Source organism: Falco naumanni, chromosome 8 (assembly GCF_017639655.2).
Source record: "Falco naumanni isolate bFalNau1 chromosome 8, bFalNau1.pat, whole genome shotgun sequence".
Classification (NCBI taxonomy): Eukaryota; Metazoa; Chordata; class Aves; order Falconiformes; family Falconidae; genus Falco; species Falco naumanni.
The window spans coordinates 55,527,311-55,549,139 of NC_054061.1; the positions used below are offsets into that span (position 1 = coordinate 55,527,311).

The 21,829-nt window shown below is 42.0% G+C and overlaps 1 protein-coding gene across 7 annotated transcripts in view; it reads right to left on the reverse strand.

The window, feature by feature from the left end:
• The window catches only part of IKZF2 (IKAROS family zinc finger 2), a 120,971-nt gene that overhangs the window by 42,008 nt on the left and 57,134 nt on the right, over positions 1–21,829 (reverse strand). For 5 of the 7 annotated variants that reach the window (XM_040604331.1, XM_040604335.1, XM_040604329.1 and 2 more), the window contains 2 exons: positions 15,967–16,233; positions 6,107–6,274 (listed from right to left, as the gene is read on the reverse strand). In XM_040604331.1, coding sequence (XP_040460265.1) covers positions 6,107–6,274; positions 15,967–16,233 — 435 coding nt within the window. The remainder of the gene's footprint in view (positions 1–6,106; positions 6,275–15,966; positions 16,234–21,829) is intronic. The other 2 variants (XM_040604334.1, XM_040604333.1) reach the window with 1 other exon arrangement.

The window sequence follows — 21,829 nt, forward strand, 5'->3', positions numbered from 1 at the left end:
AAAGATGCTTTCTCAGTGATAATTATGCACTGCAGAAAAGGCTTAGCATGACCAAGCCTGCATAGCAAGTTAATTCTGAGCACATAAGGATGATCTTTTCATATAGCTGATACTAATACTTGTCACAGTAGTGCTCAGGTGGTGAGGAGGACCCCACAACTTCAAGGATCAGGTTCAGATGGGGCTTTAGCAAAGCACGGGATACAAGTTGGCTCTACAGAGGATTAAACTTTAAATAAGGATGCCTAGAGGATGAAAGACCTGGCATACCAAACTCCTACCCTTGTACACATTTTGATCTTGCCTTCCAAAAATGCACATACAAACAATACAGAAAGCAGAATACCAGAGATTTTAGACACTCTACAACACAGAGTGAAGGCCTCTAGGTACTGGAAGCTTTAATGAGAAAGCAGAGGTGCTGCAGTATTGTATACATGCTAATAACAGTTTGCTAATAACCTGGAGTCCGATAAGAAAAACCCAAAATGATTTTGTGATGGGACTAATTCCACTGAGTTTAACCAAAATAGTGTTAAGAAAACCTGAGAGGAGGGGCAGCTCTGCTTGATTAAATAGAGCTCTAAGCATCAGATCAACAGAATAAATGACCACCTGCTCATTACAACTGAGGGAAGATACTGTTTGCTAACCTATTTGCAGAAATGGGATTTGTATGCAAAATATCCCCTCGCCTCTCCACATACTTGCTTCATTTTTCACAGATAGTATCCTACTTGTTCACGTTTAATTTTTTTCCCCCCATTCACAACGTGTTTGAGTCCATCCAAACCAGAGTGTAATGAGAATTTCAGGTCCCAAGATTCTTCTAATTGTGTTGTTCCCATCCTCAAAAACATGGTTACCAAGCAGACACTGGGCCTTTTGCAAGTGAAGATGTTAATAGTTATGAAAGTCTCTTCAGGATGAAAAAAGCAGTTTAAAACACTGACTCTTTATTACTCTTAATAACCATCCTTGCTACTGTTTCAGTAATTCTCATTGACTTTTGACAGGCAGGACTTCACGCATAGCATTGTGTTTTTCATCACTGTGCTTCTTCATCCAGTTTTTCAGCTGGAGTGAGACACTCACATGTGGGATGACTCTCCCAAACATGTACTGAGTCAGGCACATCATCAGAATCGGGAACCAGGTTCCTTCTGCCTTTGAGCACAGTCACACACAGATACCACTTGTCAGTTCTGCTGACAAAAAAACCAAGCCATGCAACTGCAGGCATGTAGGACATCTCGAATGGCTCACTACCACACAGGAGGAGCTGAGAAGAAAGTCCTTATGGAAAAGAGGAGATGAGAAAGATAGACTTGCAGACCAAGAAACACAGAGTTACTAAACTACCTTTCCATGAAGGGGGCATTTATGTTTTTAATTATACATGCCTTTTAGCTTGCACACTATATGTAGTTTGCAAAGATTGTGCTTTTGGGAGATTTTGCCTAAGCTTTTCCTTTCAAAACAAATGCTTCACTGACTTTCTTTTGCAAATAAAATGATACCATTAGTTCAGTGCTATTGAAGAGCTGGGCAGTAACAAACAATGTGCAGCAGCAATGTAGGAAGAAGAGGGGAAGGAAAAAGCAAATATTTGTTAAAAGCAGAAAAGGGGAAAAAAAGCATTTTCTAAACAGGAAAGAAGTCACTTGGAAGAAAATTTTAAAGTGTATTGTGAGGAAAAGCTTCTGTGACAGAAAAAAATAATGATCTGACTACTCATTTTTTAGGAAGAAATAAACAGTAAAACTGCTTTCATATATGAATAACACTTACATACTCCCACCACAGTAAGAGAATATGATTGCAGTTGCCAAGATAAAGAGAAAAATCAGGAAATTCCAGAATTAAGGTTGCCTGAGAAGGCGTCATGTGGCCAGTTTATGCACATGCATGACAAAACAGTCTTTTAATCACAAAAATCACAAAATGATTTGCGCACAGGACCGTCTTTGCTTAGTGTAAAGGATGGATGGATGGTTCTCCATTAATCAAAACCCATTCTGTGTTTTGTTTTCCCCTTAGCAAGTGAACCTATCCCTCATTTACGGCTTACTGCCCAAGCCCTGCTCTGAAAACTAATGCACTAATGTCTTCTGTGGGCTCTTCCAGACTGTTCACCATTGCAGCCTTGACTTTTTTAAGAACTATCAAAGCATTTATGTTTACAATAGCATTATGAGGGGAGGGTTGACTTGGCTCCATTTTAGACACAAGAGAAAATCACATAAAAAAAGAACTGCTAATTTTATGTGCCCATTTGAGGATGCCTGGCTTTTCAAGGTAAAACAGCATCACATTGTATGTCATATCTTTCAAAGTACGGAGGTCAACACCTAGGTGCTTTAACCGTCAGACTGATCCGTCAGATCAACTGTCTTCCTTAAAAACTTCTGATTTCTGTTCTTTAATTACCTACAGTAGAATTTGTCTCATCTGTTTTGTATCTACCTTTGTCTCATTGTGCAGTTCTAGAGATGATGGAGAAGACTGGCACGTCTCAGGGTGAGACAGCAGGTATTCTGTGACTGCCATCAGGAGACTGGCTTTGGCTGGATGTTTTCCTCTTTAAAAACAGCAAAAGCTAGGCAAGGTGAAGCCAATCCCCACTAGTTTGTCAAGTGCATACTGCTGGAAGGGGTTACCACCTTCTGCCCCAGCCCTCCACAGCCTGTCCTTACACTCATGGCCTGGAAGCCCACTTGGGCACCTTTCCTGTATCATCTGTGTTATGGAACTATGGAGTTAATTCTGAAAACAACATCTGAAAGTCCTGTAAATACCTTGAGGCTCATGCCCACTCTTAGTGTAATTCTGTGCATGAATCTCTCCGCAGGCATTTTCCTACTGATGTCCTGAAGGCATCATTATATTCCTGAAATCAAACAAGCTGCATGTGGGAGGAAAATATAGACACAAAGTTCATCAGAACTCTGTATGTCAGTAAAAGGTAAATAATCGCAGGAGTAAATCACTGCAAGATAAGTCCTTAATTATTTAGGGTTAAACAGCAGCAGCATTACAGATATGAAGTAATATTGTGTTAACCACTCATCCTGGGAACACTTATATAGTAAGATATTTATCTGCACAAGAAGGGGAGGCAAAATGTGGATTGTGATGCTTAAAAACATTTTCAAATAAATAGGAAATATTTTTTAAAACATGAACAAAAAATCCACCCAAAGCAAAAAGAAAAAAAGCTATCTAATCTTTTTTTAAGTTAATAGTACTTTCAGCTATTTCAAATATCTCCGAGATGCTAATTTCTGTTTGCAATTACATTTCCTTATTTTTTCACCTTTCTTGTCTTACTGTATGAAAACCCTGCACTAAGCACAGGAAAAATTGACTAACTGGCAGTAGTGAGAGGGTGTAACTGACTAAGTGGTGAGACAAACAAAGTGCTTTCAAATTCACAGATCAAACTAGCTGGGAGAAAGGAAAAAAAAAAAAAAAAGATATAAACAAATTCTTCAACTCCTTTCTTGCATACTCTGCCTTCCATAAAAAATGAGTAGTTTAAAACCTTTTTGAGAAGGTGAAAAAAAAAAAAAAAGAGTAGTGGTTTGGTGGTTTTTTATTATTACTATTATTAATAATAGCACTCTCTTATTTAAGGAGGAAAAAGAGATACAACATAAAAAAGGAAATTGGTCTTGCATTTATGAAATCAAGTGCCAGATTCTCAGCTGGTGCAAAATAGCTGTACCCTCCTTGCTTAGGGGATGCAATCCAAATCCGTATCAGCTGAGGATCTGATCTACAGAGCTTTCCTCTTATAAACACATGTTCAGACTCGTCTCAATTTAGACATTAAGCGTAGCAGACTGAAAGTGGATTGAAGCCTCATATTTCAAAATAGTTTCCAGCCTTCTCCTTCTGTATTTTATCTGATATCATCTTTCTGGTCAGGAATGGCAGAAGATGTAAACATCCATAGAATCATAGAATCATTTACGTTGGAAAAGACCTTTGATGAAGTTTACTAGATTTGCTGTACCTTCAAGGTCTACTTACAGGCTTTGATGTGTGCTTTATTAAAACAGAAAATGCTTGTATGGTACCATGATACGAAAGTGTTTAAAAACTCTAGGGAACATCTACCCATCTTCTCTATGAACCAGGTTCATAGATGTATGCATAAACCAATCAAGCTTGCCTATATGACAAGGACAGAAAGAGACCTTAACTTCCACGCTCACGTTCAGATTGGCATTTCACCTTTGTGTAGGTGGGTGCCAGGTTTTAACTCTTCATCTTGAGTGCTACTCTAAGAATCGTCTTGGAGGGTATTGTGGGAGCGCTTGTCTGTTCCTGCTGGCCCTCTGCTGAGAACTGCTGTAGCTGACTGCTTAGAGGGCTGACACTTTCTGCACTGAAAACAAAACATAAAATTACAAATTGAGCACAGGTGAACACAGCTATGTCAGGGAAGAAGCTTCCAGGCGAACCTGTGTGCCTAAGCAGCTTTGGTGCCTTCTGAAAATCCCACACTTTTACATTTCACCCTCATGCTAAAGCAGAAACCTCAGCCATGTGCTTTTCACACAGGAAAAATGAACAATCGCCATCAATGGTTGTATCTAGGTAACAAAATCTATATTCATATTATGAAAACAATCTTCAGCCACAATATCAGAGTTTTGTAATGGGGGCTATTTTATGTCACAAACCTTTTTCTTTTATTTTATTTGTGAATATTTTGATCGTGTTTTCTTTTTTATTAAATTTCAAGTTGAAACTACAGTTACGGTCAGATGTATGAAAATGGCACCTCAAAGTTACACAGACATTTTCACTTCTGACATTCAGATCAAATCCTCTCAGCTGACAACTCTTCGGCAATTCTCTCTCAGCCTAGTCCCACAGTTGCACTACCTTGGAAGCTCACGCTTTCTGTCAGCAGTACGTTTGCATCAATACAGCCTCCTGCATACTTCAGAGTCTACCTGGAGAAGCTTACTAGCTTATGCTTTATGATCCTTGGAAATGTCAAGGCAACTCTGTATCCTAAGACCAATCTAACGCTCATAAAACAGAAACCTCTACCAAAGTGAGGCTGACCCTGTAGAAGAAATGTGTATAACGAGTCAGGAAGCTCCACGATTACATTTTCACATGCAGAGTTTCTGTCTGTGGCTGCATTTCAGCCACTGTGTTTCAGCAGTCACACATTTGCTAACACCTCAAAAAAGTTCATCTGTAATGCTGTCACTTGTAACCAGTCCAATTATATCTGCTCATTCAACAATGAAAAATACAGTTTCCTATAAATGGCCTGGACACAAAAGTTGAACATCCTACGAGATAAAAAACGTAGCAAGTTAAGATCTTACTCGAGAGTCCTACACAAATGAGTAAGTGGGCAGAATGCGGTCCCTTGGTGTAGTGCACAGGACTAGAAACACATCTGATCCTGATCATCAGGGCTACCGCCATGACTACTAACATGCAACTACACAACAGGTATTGCTTTAGAACACATCCAGAACTGTATGAAGCAGACTTGATATAGACAGGATACTGTCAAGTAGGATGGCAAGACAAACCCAATGTCTCTCCACCACCTTCTGCTCTAGGGCGAGTGCTGTGGCTGCCATCAATTAGCACTTCACAGCAAGACATAATAATCAAAATTACAATTAGGAGGTTCCTGAAAGATAAACAAGTATGAACTCCACCAGCATATGGCATTTCTGAGATGAAGAAATGGGTATGAACTGCAAAGCAGGCTTCCAAGAAAACACAGTTATTCCTCACAGTCTTTGGAATTACATGGCCATTTTGGGGCTGAGAGCGTTAAAACAATCTACCAGAGAAGCCTGGATAAACTCAAGAAGACATTCAAAGGGAAATGTGATAGCATCAGCAGAGGAGGCTCAGTTACACAAAAGGAGAGGTGTGTCTGAACCACAACTTCTCTGATTCACATCAAGGCTTTCCCAAAGTTCAGAGCTGCGCTATCTGAAGAGGATGGTGCAGACCCACAGCCACCAGGAACACACAGTTATTTTCACAGCCTGCTTCACTTGAATGGTAATGACAAAGTTAAAAAAATAAAAGGGAAGAGAACACAAGGTGGGCTCACCAGAGTGCGTCCTGAGGTGTCCTGTGAGGGCGTCCCTCCGTCGGCAGGCATAGCTGCAGAAGGGACATTTGAACGGTTTCTCCCCAGAGTGCAACTTGATGTGCCTCAGCAGGTTCCCCTTCTGGGTAAAAGAAGCTCCACATTGGTTACAGTGGAAAGGGCGTTCACCTGGAAGGGAAATGGAAGGGAGAGAGCTGTCAAGAAACCTCAGAAGATGGACGGAGCCCCCTATCCCGCTCTTTGTAACAGTGCCATTTACACAGGTATGGTCCCCACCACCGCCATCCCACGGCACTTGCTGAAGTCCAAGGCCTTTTCTTTTGTACAGCTGGCTGAGCCTCCAATACTGATTTGAGGCTCTTTCCCTGAGGTGATTCACGCAGCCAGGTTTTCTTAAAGTTCTCCACCCCAGAGGTTTTGTCCTTCACAGAAGATGAGCTCTGCTCAAAATTTAGATCCATAACTGTGGTTTTGTAGTATTTATCTCTATGGTTTTGCAATTATTTTTAGTAGAGGTCCAATCCATATGAGTATTTAGATCTGATCATAGCAATTGGGCTTGGACAGATGCTAAGGTCTTTGCTTCAAACAAAATCTTTTGTTTACATTACACATTAATTGAGATCCCTTTTTAAAGGCTGCTTTGCATTGCAAGAGTGGTATGAAGAGAATCAATGCAAGTGAGGATCAGGCCCACAAGCTTTGGGCAACAGCAAATGCTGAGAAAAATCGTACACTGTTAAACTGTGAACCAGGCAAATCTGTGCTCTAAGTAAAACTAATTGAAAAGACTTGTTTGAAGGGCAAAAAAAATAACAGCAACTCTACATGTTAGCCTCTTCCTTCACCCCACGCGCTCACACACGCATCCAAAACTTATTTTGATGTTAATCCTCTGTATTTCCCCTGGACCATGGGGACTGTGTCCATAAAAATAAACACCCTTATTTAATTATTACTATGAGTTAGAAGAAAACCCCTGACAAACTCACACAAGTTTTGTGAAATGTTATCAAAACCCTACTCTATGTCAACGTCTGTCGAGGACACTCCGTCTGTTCCAGTGTTCTTCAGCGGGCAGGCAGCTCTAATCACCTGCTTCTGTCCCACTGTGCAAATCAACAGGGCACAAGCAGATACTTGTGCTGCCACTTGCCCAAGCACTTTACTGCAGCTGGGCCTTGGGTGCTGAAACGTTTTCACCAAGTAGGGCCCTAGTTCAACAAGGTCTCAAACATCAGATTTCAGATGTAAGCAGTCTCATTCATTGCTTCAGTGCATCACCTACTGCGGAGCCTTGATCGAATCCTGGTGGGACTTTCTGAGGTTGAATTCACTGGCCTGAAGCACAGATCTTGTGAAAAACAAACACGCTCTGTGATCTGTCACTTCTCTCCAATTTTTGAAAAAGCCTTTTTCAATTGCTTTAATATTATTACTCCCTTGCTGGACAAAATGTTTTTATCAAAGTAGTTCATGTGTCTAGTGTAAAGTCCAAAATATGTCTGTAGATTCAAATGGAAAGAGTGGAGGAAAGAGAGCTCTTACAGATGTCAATGAGCAATTCTTGCTTCAGTGGTTTAAATGGCTGCCAACATCATGGTCCTGCTAGGAGGGCAGCAGTAGGCAGGTGTGCCATATATATGCCATAACTCTGCAACTTCACGTGCGTGAGCTGGAAACTAGAGATGCACTGAAGAAGATACTATGGTTCCTACAGTCTTACCAAGAACATTATGGAGTAATGATTTAAAAAAAAAATCAGGGCATACAGCTCTTCTTCCAATACACTGAACACGAGCTCATTGGAATTGATAAAGAGTTTGTGGTTTCCCTTTCAAACTCCCACACTATACTTAAAGGATCTGATTAGCCATTATCATCTTTTATATCATTTCAAAATGTCCATAACAGAGATATGTGAAGAGACTGCAGTAGAAAAATACATGGGTTTTTTTTTTCTTTTCTGTTTTGCTTTCACTGTCTGAGAAAACAGGCAAAACCCCTTCCTTTGACACGTTTCTCAGTATTCAGGAATGATAGCTTCAGTTTCAGGATGACAATGTTAAAGAAGGTAGCATGCTTCTTAACAAGTTTAAAGTCTTTCCTTTTACTCCTTCTGTATTTAAAACCACGCAGTTAATGTGTTTTACCCACTATATCACCCACTTATCTCTGACACTTTGGAGGCCACATATAAGCAGGTATTACCCCTCGATAAACTGGCAGCTGAAGGGATGCTGAAACCCTTTGGCCAGGAATTCAGTGGCAAAGATGACATGAAAACACTCACCCCAAAGTCACCAATAGTCTGCTCCTCTCTTGCAACAGACAGAATCTGCTACAAGAGCACATTTCACCTTAAATAACCTTTGTATCTATTTAAAGCCAGCATTAATTCATTTTTCCTACTGGCTTAATTCCAGGTAAATAGCTGCTTTGATCTGTTTGTTATACTTTTGTCCAATCATTTGATTCCTGCTCCTTGTTTAAGTTGCAGGCTTGTGGGATGACTGTTAATTTTAGTCACACCTTTGTGCTATTGATTAGCAGCTTTTACATTTAGCACAGCTAATCTGAGAGACCATTATCTAATAGAAGGGTACACAAAAAAAGGAAAGACCGATTAATAAGAAGATTTTGCTGATTTTCCAAGAACTGTGGGGTCTGATGCCCACTCCAGATACTGGCAAAACAGCCTTCTTTATCACTTCAGTGCCTTGAGAAGGATGTTTTGCTATTACTTCTCCTGATGCTTTTTCCTAATAAATTTGTAAGCAGTTCTCCAGTATTACTATTTCCTAATAACAAAATAACAACCTTGACATTCTTCTTTGCTTCCCTCACTCTTCCATGAAAACTACAAGTTTTTAACCATAGGCTGAAAGTAATCACACTTCAAACTAAACATCCACTCACAATAAGTCTTTGAATACATTTCTTCTCCACCTGACAGTCCCTGACTGCGTTTAAAATATTTCCCTATCTTTGGGGGTGATGGCAGCACAGACATACCAGAAACTACAGACCTATTAAACAAGTGGCACACATGACTACAAGAAGGTAATGACAGTTATAAGCATGGTGTGTTTTTCACCATTTATAACGATTTACTTAACATTAGAGCCTATATACTTATACTGACTTATTAAAGTAAGATCTCCTTATAAGAAAAACACATACTGAAGGGTGACTAAGCAAGCTCTTTGCTTTTCAGCACTGGAAACTACATGACTGCAAAATATTTTTAGTCTAAGTATTAAACCTCTTCTCTATTTTAGAGCTAAACAAGGGCAGAAAAACCTTCATACTGTAGTGATTTGAAAAAAAAAATACCAACAAATGAGTGGGGAGATGGGGAGGAACAGCTAACCAAACATAAAAGATGTTTCTTTTCAACTCCAGATTTAAGATCTAAAGCCAGACAAAACCAAGAACGCCTCAGAAGCCTTGTCCTCCAGCGCAGGGAATTTAATTATCTGAAGTTACTTCAGGTATGGGCAAGGCAAGGTAAGCCAGAGCTGCAAAGTATTACCTCTTCTAAAGGCTTAGTAAGAAGGGCTTGTGCCAGGGAAGAGCCCTGATAATTAAATTAACAAAAACAAAATTAAAAAAAAAATAATCATGAGGTTTTATAATTTTACAGTTAAATACAGTATTAATTAAAAGGTATAATTTCAAATATTTATCTTTAAATTACAGCAAAGTACCGCTGAAATGTCACAGTTCATTGTTTTACATGCATCCATTACAGCTATGTCTCCTCCAGGAAAAATAATGATGAAATATTACTTCTCTTTTGCTACACCAGTATCTAAAATACACAAGTTAACTTGCTGTTGTGTAAATAAATACTGAGATGAAAGGTGAAGTGGACCAATGGAATCAGGGTTATTAGCAAGACATGGTCCTTTCCTAAGTATCTAATATATGGCAGCTGGCTGGAGACTTCACAGCACCAGCTACGCATGCTCTCTAACTGATACAACCTGAAACCAGGCGAATGAACTGATTAATTTCCTACTAATAGCTCTCATATTTCACTGTGTATATGTCAAACGTTATTTCAGAAAGCAAACCAACTCCTTTTTCTGCTTAATTGGAAGCTCCCCGGCACAATAAGTCTCTTTTACCGCCTCAGCACGGAAGTGCTGCGCAGAAGTTTCAGTATGAGTTATCCTTCTTCGAATCTCATACCCCAGCAAAATACATCAGTGATATTTTTCTATATCAGAACAGAAATTTGATGGAGGACAAAGAGCCTGCAGGCCTCACAACCAAAGAGACTTAGATTTTTGTAACCCTTGACTGGTAACTTTTATCCCTTTGAAATCCAAGGGAGCAACTCACAAAATAACCCACTAGTTCTCATTAATGGTGAAGCCTGGTTATTTCTACAGCAGTGCTCAAGCCCCTTCCTGTGAATGTTTTAATTACCTTTAAAAAAAAATAAATGCTGGTATTAAAGTCTCTTCACAGGAACAAGGAAAGTCTGCATAGAGTCATTCTACATAGAAGAACCAGGTCCAGCAGGACCATATATAATATCTGTCCTGGCTAAATGTATATCAAAGACATCAGCTTTTTTTGTTTGGCACATACTTTTGATAGGCAAAGGTTAGCTTAGGTACTTGTCAAACAGGAGTTTGCTTTTTTTTTAACCTCTTAATGCAAAATTACTGTGCCCGTGCTGCCATCAGAAAGTATTTGCTCATACTAATAATACTGATTTTCACCCTTCCGTAGTATGCTTTTTGCTAATACTCAGTTAAGATGAAACTTTTCTCCTGATTCATCAGATGCTGCAACTGCTCTGATTCTGCTCTGTCCCAGGAGCACAAATGAAATATCAGCTGCGCTACCAACACACTGACAGGCAGTGAGTTGCAACCTGCCTGTATCCAGGCGAGACAGAAAGCAGCAGACTTTGCTCCATTTCTGTATTTGTTACTCTGGGGACTAGCTAGTCTGCATACCTACTGACTGTTCTATCAGATTCACTTAACGGGCTGCACGTCACTTGACATCAGTGATTTTACTAGGTTTTTTTGTTGGGAAAAACCTACTTCCAGGTAGGGCAATTTATTATAAAACAGTACTGCCAAACAGCTCATGAAAAATTCCTGGGAAATCCTGGGTGATTTCCAAGTGTCCTCTGTATAAAAATCTACAACATATTCTTAAGAGAGAAAAATTCTTTTAAGTTAACTGGCAAAGTTATCAGAAGAATTTAGCTATTGAGTACTAAAAGTAAAACACAGCCTTATGCAGAGAGCGAAAATCCAAGCTCCCCTTCCTTAGGTTTAAGTAAAAAATGAGACTTTTGGAAAAGTTAGATTTAAGAACCTAAATAGAAAATATCACTTTTAGAAATTTGGCCCTACAATTTTTGATTCAGTGCCAAATTGATTCATACTGCAAGAGGCAGGAAGCCTGCACTAGGTTACAAATTACAAATGAAACTAAATAATATCTTTCTACTAGAAAAATAAGACAGGCAGTCCAACAGAGTTAATCGTAATGTGTTAATATTTGTTTAAATTTGTTCCTGGTTAGCTGCTTTAGGCATAAAAGTCTTCTACACTGAACAGCACAATTGGGTTTTTCCTCATTTATTAACTGTGTCCTGAAAACTTGAACTCTGCATGAAAAAAAATAAAAATTAAACCGCATTCAGAGTTCCAGCGTTGCATATGTTTAGTTATAACACTATGGATGCTAAAGCAGAACTTCAAGATTTCTCTTGTGTGCACATAACATATCTCATTTTAGTGACTTTACGGTACTAAAATGCACATGGGAGTGCAAAAATCTGAGACCCTCCTGCAATTAGCACCCCAAAAAAGCCTAAAAATAACTTATCAGCAGCTCAAAGTGAAAGTGGGGCAAAACTGCTGTCCCCACTGCCAGCTGCATTGTGCCCTGTACCCAGGGACCCAGCTTTGCTCTGCCACCGTCCCACTGCATCCACACCAAGAAAGCAATTTAACCTCTGGGTGTTCTTGAAACGATGAGGATGGTTCCAACCAACACTTAGAAACAAAAAGTGTTTCAAAATCCAGCAGTGGACTAGATAAAGGACTGGATCTTATGGTGGAGAAAAAAAAGAAATAAATACAAATCGCTATTCACAGCACAAGGGAGAACAACGCGTGGACCTCACAGATCAGAGGCAGCAGGATAGCTGTACCAGCAAATGGTTTCTGCTTTACCGAAGATGAGGAACAAGGAAATTTTAATTCAGGCCCACTAACAAAAAGCCTAAAGAGTGAGAAATCACTGGAGTTCCTTTTCATTACCTCAGACAAATTGGATTATTGACCTTATCTTCTTCTTCTCCCTTTCCCTCAACATCCCCAAGCACAAGCCCCTGGAGTATCCAGTGGCAATATTATGTGACCAGTCATCTCCTGCAGTAGCAAAAAACTCTGATAAAGATGCTGCAACTTGGGGTATGTGGTGTGGAATATGAAATTCGGACCAAAGGACGACAGCATGGGAAAGGAGGAAAATAAATTAAGCCTGACACATGCTATTTTTCTGATACGAGGCTGTGGCACATGAGGAGCCGGGGGTGGGGGCACCCAGCTCACTAAAGCAGGGAGTGCATGACGCTTAATTCCCACGTGGAGTATTTTATTTATTTTCTGTCAGCGCTGACAAATAAATAGAAAGGCCTCCTGATGTCCATGAAGATTACAAAACCGCCTCACTTAAATTATCTGTGTTTCAGGGAAATGTTATGTTAGGCAGTATCAGATGAATAGCACCATGGGCTCCGTGACGGAGGTGCCATGGACCAGGGCATTGCTTCCACCACGTGCATGAGGCAGTGCTCACGCGAATCTGAAGGATGAATGGGAAATCCCCAGCTTGGTCTATCACGGGAAAGGGCAACTGAATGCATCAGAGGAAACGGATGCTCTTGCATATGAGGATCAGAGATGGGACACTGAGCTCATCTACTCTGGCCTCATCCATGGCACAGATTATTTGCCCTGTCCCTAGATATGTTTAACTGAACTACCATAATGTGGCAGGGAAGACAACTGCTCCTCAGGAACAGATGAATAACGGCTGGAGAAAACTCTGCCCCTTTACATGCATCACACAGCCAAAGCCATATGGCACAGCTTCTCGCAAAGCCTGGGTCCCCGGTGTAAGGAAAGCCACACTCTCGTCACAGCGTACATGTAAATTACAGCCTCTACTATGGACCACGGCATTTTGTGTGATTTACATAGACTGCTGACAGGTTTTTTGGGAAGGAAAAAGGACTTTAGTTTTTGCCAATGCAAACAACCGGCCAGACCATGCTTTGGTTGTGCACAGATACAGAGGAGAGTAAGGCGAGATCCAGCTCCCAAAACATACTTAAATTGGCTTTGAGAGGTAAGGATTTACATGCCAGTTGCATTAGCTGATAAAGAATATCATCCGTTTCCACGCACTGGGGACAACCTCCCTTCCCTCCACCATTCTCCCTTGGGCTGCAAAACCAGACTACCCACAAGTCAGGGCTCATTCCAGAGCTGGGGCCAGCCCATTGTGCCTGGCTGCTGAGGAAGTGGAAATATATTTTAAAATACTGCACTTCAAAAGATAGATACCAGTATGTTAAAAATACTCCTCAAAAGCAAGGATGTGGAAATCCAAGCAAAACTTCTCCTTCTGTTGTGGACAGTGAAGCAGCAGCATGTATTAACAAACAAACAAAGTTGAGGGGGGGGAGAAAAAAAATCCCCCGCAAAATTTGCCAACTGTTTTACCGAGAGTAGAGCACTGAGCTGCCCATTAAAAGGAATGCCATTTCTATATGCTTGAAATCATCTGTATAGAGCAATACATCACAGTTCCTCTGCTCAGATGGGAAAAGTCAGAGCTCTACGAGGAACCAGCAGTAGCCCAAAGCAAAATAACAGTTATGCAATTCCTACCCATGCACCCGCGTACAGCCCTCTTGCCTGCACGCCGATGAGATTTTGTTCTGTTCGCTTTGAATTTGCATGTCTTCTTTAACATGAAAAAGGCAGCTTGTCTCTATTTAAAATATGCGCTAGCTATTCAGTATCTCAAAAAGTGCAGACCATTTAATTAAGCACCTAAATCTAAATTTAGCAGGTCTAATTTAGTTGCTCAAGTTCAAATACGTGGACTCTGATGCACCTACAATACATATGCTCAGATACGTGCAAGTGCCAATGAAAACTTTTGGGGAGGTTGAAAGCTGGGAACTCAGTCTGTTACATTCTCTATTTTCTTTCCCTTTCCTAGTAATAGCATGTCAAATTGTTAATCAAGATTTTGGTTCTCCATCTAATGCTTCTCCCCTGTCATAATTGCTGTCTAAAATCATGACTGCATCATAAACGATACTGCAGTGCTTTGCATTATACATTTATGTTAAGTTATTATCAATACAACTTATATACAGGGCATTAACTATGTAATATATATTTATTATTCCTCCGTACAGAAATTCTATTGATTTCTTTCCCATCAAGGGCACAGTACTTGAATGCAAACTACTAGGTTTACAAAGGGATTACACAAAATCTTTCTTACTCTACCTTAAAACCCCACTTTTCTTCTTGTATCTTAGTAGATATTTCAGTCAGTGAGAGTCTCTCACCCCATTAAATATTGGCAGAGAAAGATAAAAAAAAAATATCTTTCATTTTGCCCAAAAAAATATGAAGAGCAAACACCCACTGAGCCTCCAACACAAAAACCTGTGCTTAACTTTATTAACATTTAAGTATGTATCTTAAGTTAAGCATATATTGTAGCACTTCAGGTGACTTACATGTGCTTAAATCTCATAAAGGTTAAGCACAAGCTTAAGTGCTTTTCTGAATCAAAGGCTCTCCCAGGTAGACCTCTGCAAGACCAGACAGTATTGTCTTCTGACACCATCTGTACTCCTACCCTGTTGGAGGCAACTGTCCAACCTGAGGAGCAGCGAAGGCAAGTGAGTACCAGCCTCTTGGGCAGCCCAGTCTGTCCACATTAACCAAAACTCCCCTGAAATTCCCCATTTTGAACTCAAGGCCTCACCTTTCAGGCCCCAAAGACCTGATCAATCTGCATATCGCAACGGTTTTGTCTGCCTCTTGAGTTCTCAAAAAGCCTAGTAAGCTGTTCTGGTCTCCAAACAACAGTAGTACTACTAATAATAAAAATAAATGATAGGAGAGTGCAAGCATTGAAAGGTGCCACAAAAATGTTATCTGGATGGCTAGGGGAAGCCAAGCACTAGCCCACAAGAGCAGTTCAGGTGAGGCTTCCCTGCAGGAGCGGTCATGCATTGAGCTGCAAAAGCATACCCTAGCATCAGGATCACTAGTTAATGAGTGTCCCTTGTGGGATTTGCTAATTCCGGGTTTCCCAGGCCACCAGCATCATGCCCAGCCACTTGCAAAGGGGGTATGAGATCCCCAGGAAGCTGCTGGCATTGTCCACCTGTGAGCACTTCTAACAAAAGGCCATCTAAAAACTCACCTTAAAGGTTTCTGACATGTTGCACATGTGTGCACATGCGAACACACACACACGCGCCAACAAACGACACTCACCATCTCGCCCCTTGCCAAGAACAGTAAATAAGGCAATTTCCAGACCTTTGTGCTGTTTTTAAGAACCAGAGGCTGGAAATTCAGGTCAAGGAAGCATCATGCTTGCCAGAAATACAGTATCACCAGAATTTGGGGAGCAGGAAGAGAACCAAACCAACGAAGCCCGCCTTTCCCCTCCCCAGCCTCCTGTTACCCCACGAATGAAAAGGGAAGAGAGAAGAGTTGTCAGGTAATATCAACATCAGACGCCACAGGCAGTCATCAGATTTTCTTTCAGCTGCTTACCAGTGTGGCTCCTTTTATGTACCATTAGCACATTGGGCCCAATGCAAACCATGCCACAGACGTCACATTTCAGTTTACCATTCGGAAGCCGGATTCCTCCCTCGCTCGATAGCTCCTGGATCTTTCTGTTATCCGCCATCTCGTTACTCTCAGCGAGGGGGTCTTCCAGGCTGCTTCCTTCATCATGAGCCCTGATCTCATCTTCCTGACTCAGGGGCTTCCTGTCACATTCCTCATCACTTTGCATTTCTAGCTTTACTGAATTTGCTGGAAAAAAAAAATAATTAAAAAAGTTTATTTTCTAAGTTCCCAATCACTAATATAATGATAAATTTCTACTGTTATCAATATGTAAGCACAGCCTTGAAGCTCAAACCAACATTAAGGGCCTCATGGTGGTGATGGCAACCCAAGTTACAGCTGTGTATTTCTTCAAGGCCTTGTTTTGGGGGATTATTTTTTTTAATTCCTAATTTCTATCCCTATTTTACAGCTTAGAAACTAAGGCACGGTGTGACCCAGAGACCTAGCAGAAGTTGCAGAGATGCAGCAGGCTTAAGAACTGACCTCCTGCTTCTCAGCTTGAAACGCAGCAGCTCCCTTCCTTTCAAGGAGCCCAAGTCACAGGAACAAAGGAACGCAGCAAGCTGCTTCTACCAGGTCTTTCCTGCCTAGTGCACCGAGACGCAGGGTTTCCAAAGACAGGACACTCACTGCCACAGCTCGTGGAAACAAGCACCCTTTGCAGGCAGGACTAGGGACCTAGTGAAGCCGGGCTTATGGGCTGTGTCGGTAATCTCCAAATCACCCTGCCTGCATGGGCAGGTTTCCTGACAGAGGGGAGACCAACCTTTAGGATAAGCCTCCAGTGCTTTTTTGCTACCATCTTCTGATTCACATAAAATGGGACACTGCCAAGGCAAACAGGTCTGAAGTCAGACCTGCGCTGCTGGCTTATTTATATTTGCAAGTGAAATAAGCACAGCTGAAGATCTTTCATATCTGCCTGATCAGACTGATTTCTGTGATTCTCAGGTCACAGGACAAACCTCCTCGAACTGTCAAGAGCTTGTGGGATCAGCAAATCTTTGAAGAAAATTAATGCATCACGCATTTTCACATAGGGGTGTCAGTGCAGGAGTGTTTTAATTAGCAGACACCCCGATTTCAATGCCTCAGTGGTTGCTCAAAAGCGCCAGAAGGCCTGCCCCAGAGTCAGTCTCCATCCACACTGCCAACCAGAAGGCAAGCCCACGTGCCTGCTTCCCTAAGCCTTGATCCTGCTGAGGGGTTTAGAAAGGAGGTGATTCAGCCTTCATATCTAAGCAGTCTCTGACCTCTGTACTAAGGCCGTTAGCATGAGCGTCAGTGACAGCAGTGGACCCAGAGTGCAAATGCATGCCTTGGGCATGGCCAGCACCTCCGAACCCCGGCCAGGTGTGCTCCAGCACAGCCACCCAAGGGGCCCTGTCTGGGAACCCAATGAGAGAGTTATGAGTAAATGTGTCTGATCACTGTGAGGCACCCCAGTTTCAAACAGCTGGCTTGGAAGTGTCAGAAGACCAAAGCCTACTGCCTGAGACTTCCTCCTCCATCCTCCTTTCTCCTCCTTCCCCAGAATTTATAGTTAGGGAAAACACACGGTTCAGAGACTGATGTTGATATTGCAACTCTAAATCTCTGCTGTTACTCCTAGGGAAAGCTTAATGAACAGGGTAAAGGCACCAGAGACCAAACAACAGTAAGACGTTGCTTTTTAATCATAACATTGTTGAAACGCATCTTCCACTATTCATCAAGGCACTAATGGGAGCTAAGAAATAAAAGTACTATTATGGCAAAACCCATCCAAAGCAAGGACACAGCTGGATCAGATCACAGCAGACTAGTATCAGCACAGGCACCTGTCATGAAAACAGCCTGTAACTACAAAATATTTGAGTGCATCATTTATAAAAGGGAATTGATACTTTTGTTACTGCAGAAATGCATCTATTGGTTAAAAAAAAAAAAAAAAAAAAAAAAAAAAAAAAAGGATAAAACAGCACAAAGCTCAACCACCACCCAGCCCCAGTCAGTGCCTGGGGGCAGCAGGCATCTGGGATGGCCTGGGATGACCGCCCCCACCTATACCCAGCGTGATGGAAGAGCGCAGTCCCCCAGGGATGGGGGGACTGCTCCGTAGTGCCAACCCTGGTACCAACAGCACACACAGGGAAACACGCAGATGAAAGTAACCTCTTGCACCCCAAACCTGGCCGTGAAAGAGACACTCCAAACTTCATGTAATTGCAAATCACCTCCCCAGGGATAAGAGACATTTTTCTTAATATCTTCATCTGCGAGGCTACTGCTACCTCTGTGTGGGGAGGAGGAAAGGCAGAAACAGGTCAACAAGTGAGTGTTTGCAGGGGGGCAGCGAGGGGGCCAGCAGCAAGAGAAGTGATGGGAAGCCATCTGACACTTGTGCAGCGCCCAGGGTACAGCAGGTGGCACAGCCGTTGTCAGCCTCCCGACCAAGGGGAGGACATACCCTTGGTGCAGGGACTGAGCAGAGGAGACGATGAGTGGGAGCTCTGGCACTCGGTGGGCTGGCAGGGAGAAAGCTGAGGTCCTAGTCCCACCTCCCCATGGAATACACACGCTGGTGATTTATGGACAGCCCACTTTCAGAGCTAAGGTGTCGTAGTTCCCTCAAATAATTAGCAGCCTTTTGGGGTATTCAGCAAGCCTGAGAAGTAAGCCCGAGTAAACGCTTTTCTGTCTTCAGGAGCAGGATTTAATACACTTGGCCACACAAGTAGCTACGGAGGAGCCAGAAACAGTGCCCTGCACTCCTCACCTAAAACCCTGGGTCTCTGCCACAAGCCTGAGCGCTCCCCTCACACAGTAATGCACAAAATAACCAAAAGCCGCGTACCAGTTGTGTGTGTTTATATGTACTCACGAGAGAGAGAAAGCCTTGTATCTTATGTGTCTTCTTACATATATAATTTTTTGTCTCTATTTCTCTGACACGGAATAATAAACACTTGACTGCAGTAAGTGCTGAGCACCACTACTTCCCATTCAAGTCTGTGGACCTCTGCCTGCCCAGCACATATGAAAGCAAGGCTGCAAGAGCTTACAAACTGGAAGATCATTTACTTTATCTTGCCCTAGCATTTCCTTCTGCTGAATGATGGCTTTCATCCAACAGGATAAACAGCACAACGAAACGGAGTGAGCCGTTTGCTGAAAGGCAACCTCCCCAAATGCACAGTGCTCCACAACTGCAAACGTAGCTCACAAAGCCCGAGTAATTCATATTGCATCTTTCACAATATCCCAGCTATTCTGCAGAGTTGTGCAGGCTGTTTACTCTTCTTCCTGTGAGGGAAGGTGAAGGTGACTTCACACACACACACACAGATCACCATCATCACTGTTTTCAGAAACCCTGTGCTAGTTCTGTTGCTGTAGGAAGGTTTCCTTCAGCTGGGACTAGTCACAGGTCTCCAGGGAAGGGAGCACTGGTGCAGCAGGGATCTCCTCAGCTTGTTGTGAGGGCTTTGCTAATCAGGTCATCTCCACTGCCTTACATCATACTGGTCCATATATTAGGCTTGCGTGGAAGCTCGCATACAAGCAGGTGCTTAAATTGCATATAGTTTGTTTCCTCTGTTCTGAGCCAGCCTTTGAAACTACAATCATTTAGTGGCACTGTCTTTGTTTCCATCTACAGCCACAAACTCCGAGAGCATAATGAACTGTGCTGCAAAGAAAAAAGAAATATTCAAGGGATGTTTATGGCTATCCTGCATCATATACAAGTCTCCACATAAAATTTCACCCTGGGTTCCCTTGCCTTTCTTCATGCTTGCTAAAAGTGGCAGGCTTTCTCATTCTTTGGCAAAGCAAAGCATAAATAAGTAAATGGAAAAAAATTAAGTTTTTGGCACTTTTCCTAAAAATCACAGCAAAAGAGATAGCAGGGATAAACTGTAAACCAGATCCCTGAAAAAGCATGAACTTGAAGTCAGACCATTTCCCTCCAGTTAATACAAGTTCCTTCCACTTTATCCCAGTCCAGCTCAACACTTCGTGGGAAAAAAGACAAGTAGCCACAAAAGTTTCTACCTATGAACACAAAGCTAACGGCACATATTCACCAGACCACACAGCAATTTTATTTATTTTTTTTCTCCTTCAGAGCACCAACCAGCTGATCCTGAATCACACTTGATGCTGAGTGGCCAAATTTAATACAATTATTATTAATGTCTCATAAGTGCTAATTAAATTGCAATTCTCTGTTAAACTCTCTGTTAAACGGCATTTTGGCAAGTTTTCAGTACCAAAATAGTTCCTTCACCCACAAATTAGGGCCGCTACAACAAACCAGAAGTTGGAAGATCCACCTAAGAAAAACATTCCTAGTATTTCATCCTCTGTCATGGAAATTTGTCTCCCTCAAAAGCAAGATCTCAGAGAGGGAAAAACCCTCCTGTCTTGCTGAGAGATTTGATCCCCAGGTGGGGTGTAAATTAAAGCACTGTTCATCCGCTTCGTAAGTTAGCAAGCTAGAGTGCAATTCCCACTACAGAACAAAATTCCTTCTGTCCAACACATCAGGGAGCAAGCAGGACTATGCCACTCTGTCTCTTCCACTGTCTGCTGTCCTAGGTCGTTGCTTATTTTATCTGTGGCCTTGGAAAACCAGGCTAGCCACTGTCACCATGGGTTTGTGGTCTTCAGCTAGAGGTTAGCCTTTCCTGGCAGCGGCCATGCACCACCAGCCCCTTCCTGCTGCCTCCGGAGCAGCAGAAAAACCAAGCCTGACTCCTCAAGACCTCCCACGCCTCTTCCCCCATCCTTCTCCTCTCACCAGCAGGAAATGAAGCTTTGGCCCAGCTTCAGATAGTCATCCTTGAGGAGGCAAAATTAAAATCTGCTGCCCCCGAAGAGCCTTGGGGTGGCTCTGTGGGCGAACACAGTGAAGGACATTCGCAGCTAACGCGGACACAATGCGTTCTATAACCAAGCTGGTCTTATAACTGGGGGCAGGGGATGCATTTGCTTTCTTGGGGTCTTCTGCAGATTCCCTGCCCAGAGCGCAATATAATGCGATCTTTGAAGCCTGGATAATGTGCCTGTCCTTACCCAAGAATGCAAAGAAATTCAGAAATTGTTACTTCCCCCTGGAAAATGAGCCTAACTACCACAGCACAGTGACAGGCAGCTACAAGCACAACCTTCTGCACATTGTCTCATCAATGGTCAATGACACCATCTATTTTAATTACGAACTTCTCCTAGGCAGTGGATTAATGACATTGCTAATTGGCAGCTAAAGACAAATAGAAAGTGACCCAGCTTCTCCCATGTTTTGAACCTGGGTACCAAGCTCGTACACATCACAAGACTCAAATGTGGAATGTTTTATACTATTACATGCCCTGTTTCTATACTATTAAAAGCACTCAGTAATGGTGAGTGGAATACAGTTAATCTTAAGAGCTGAAATGGCAAACCAGTAAGTGTTTTGTAAAAGAAAAATTAAGATGGGGCAAGGGGGAGGGCATGGAGAACTCTTCTGTCTTGACACATCTTGAAATTCAAGGTAAGGAATGCCAAAAGCTGGAAACAAGGAGCCCTGACTCTTGTTCAGTCTAAGAGCACTCTGGTAGCAAGAAGGGTCCTTAAAGAGGGTGTTTACACCACTCCAGAAGTGTAGTGAGACTTTAATGCATATTTAAACATACCTTCCTCCTGGAATAGTATAAAGGGGTCTTAGTGAAAATAAAACTTCATCTTTGAGTTTCTTGTTGTTGGTAGAATTTGGCTTTTTAATTAATGAGGCTTTTCAAGTCCATTTTGGCTT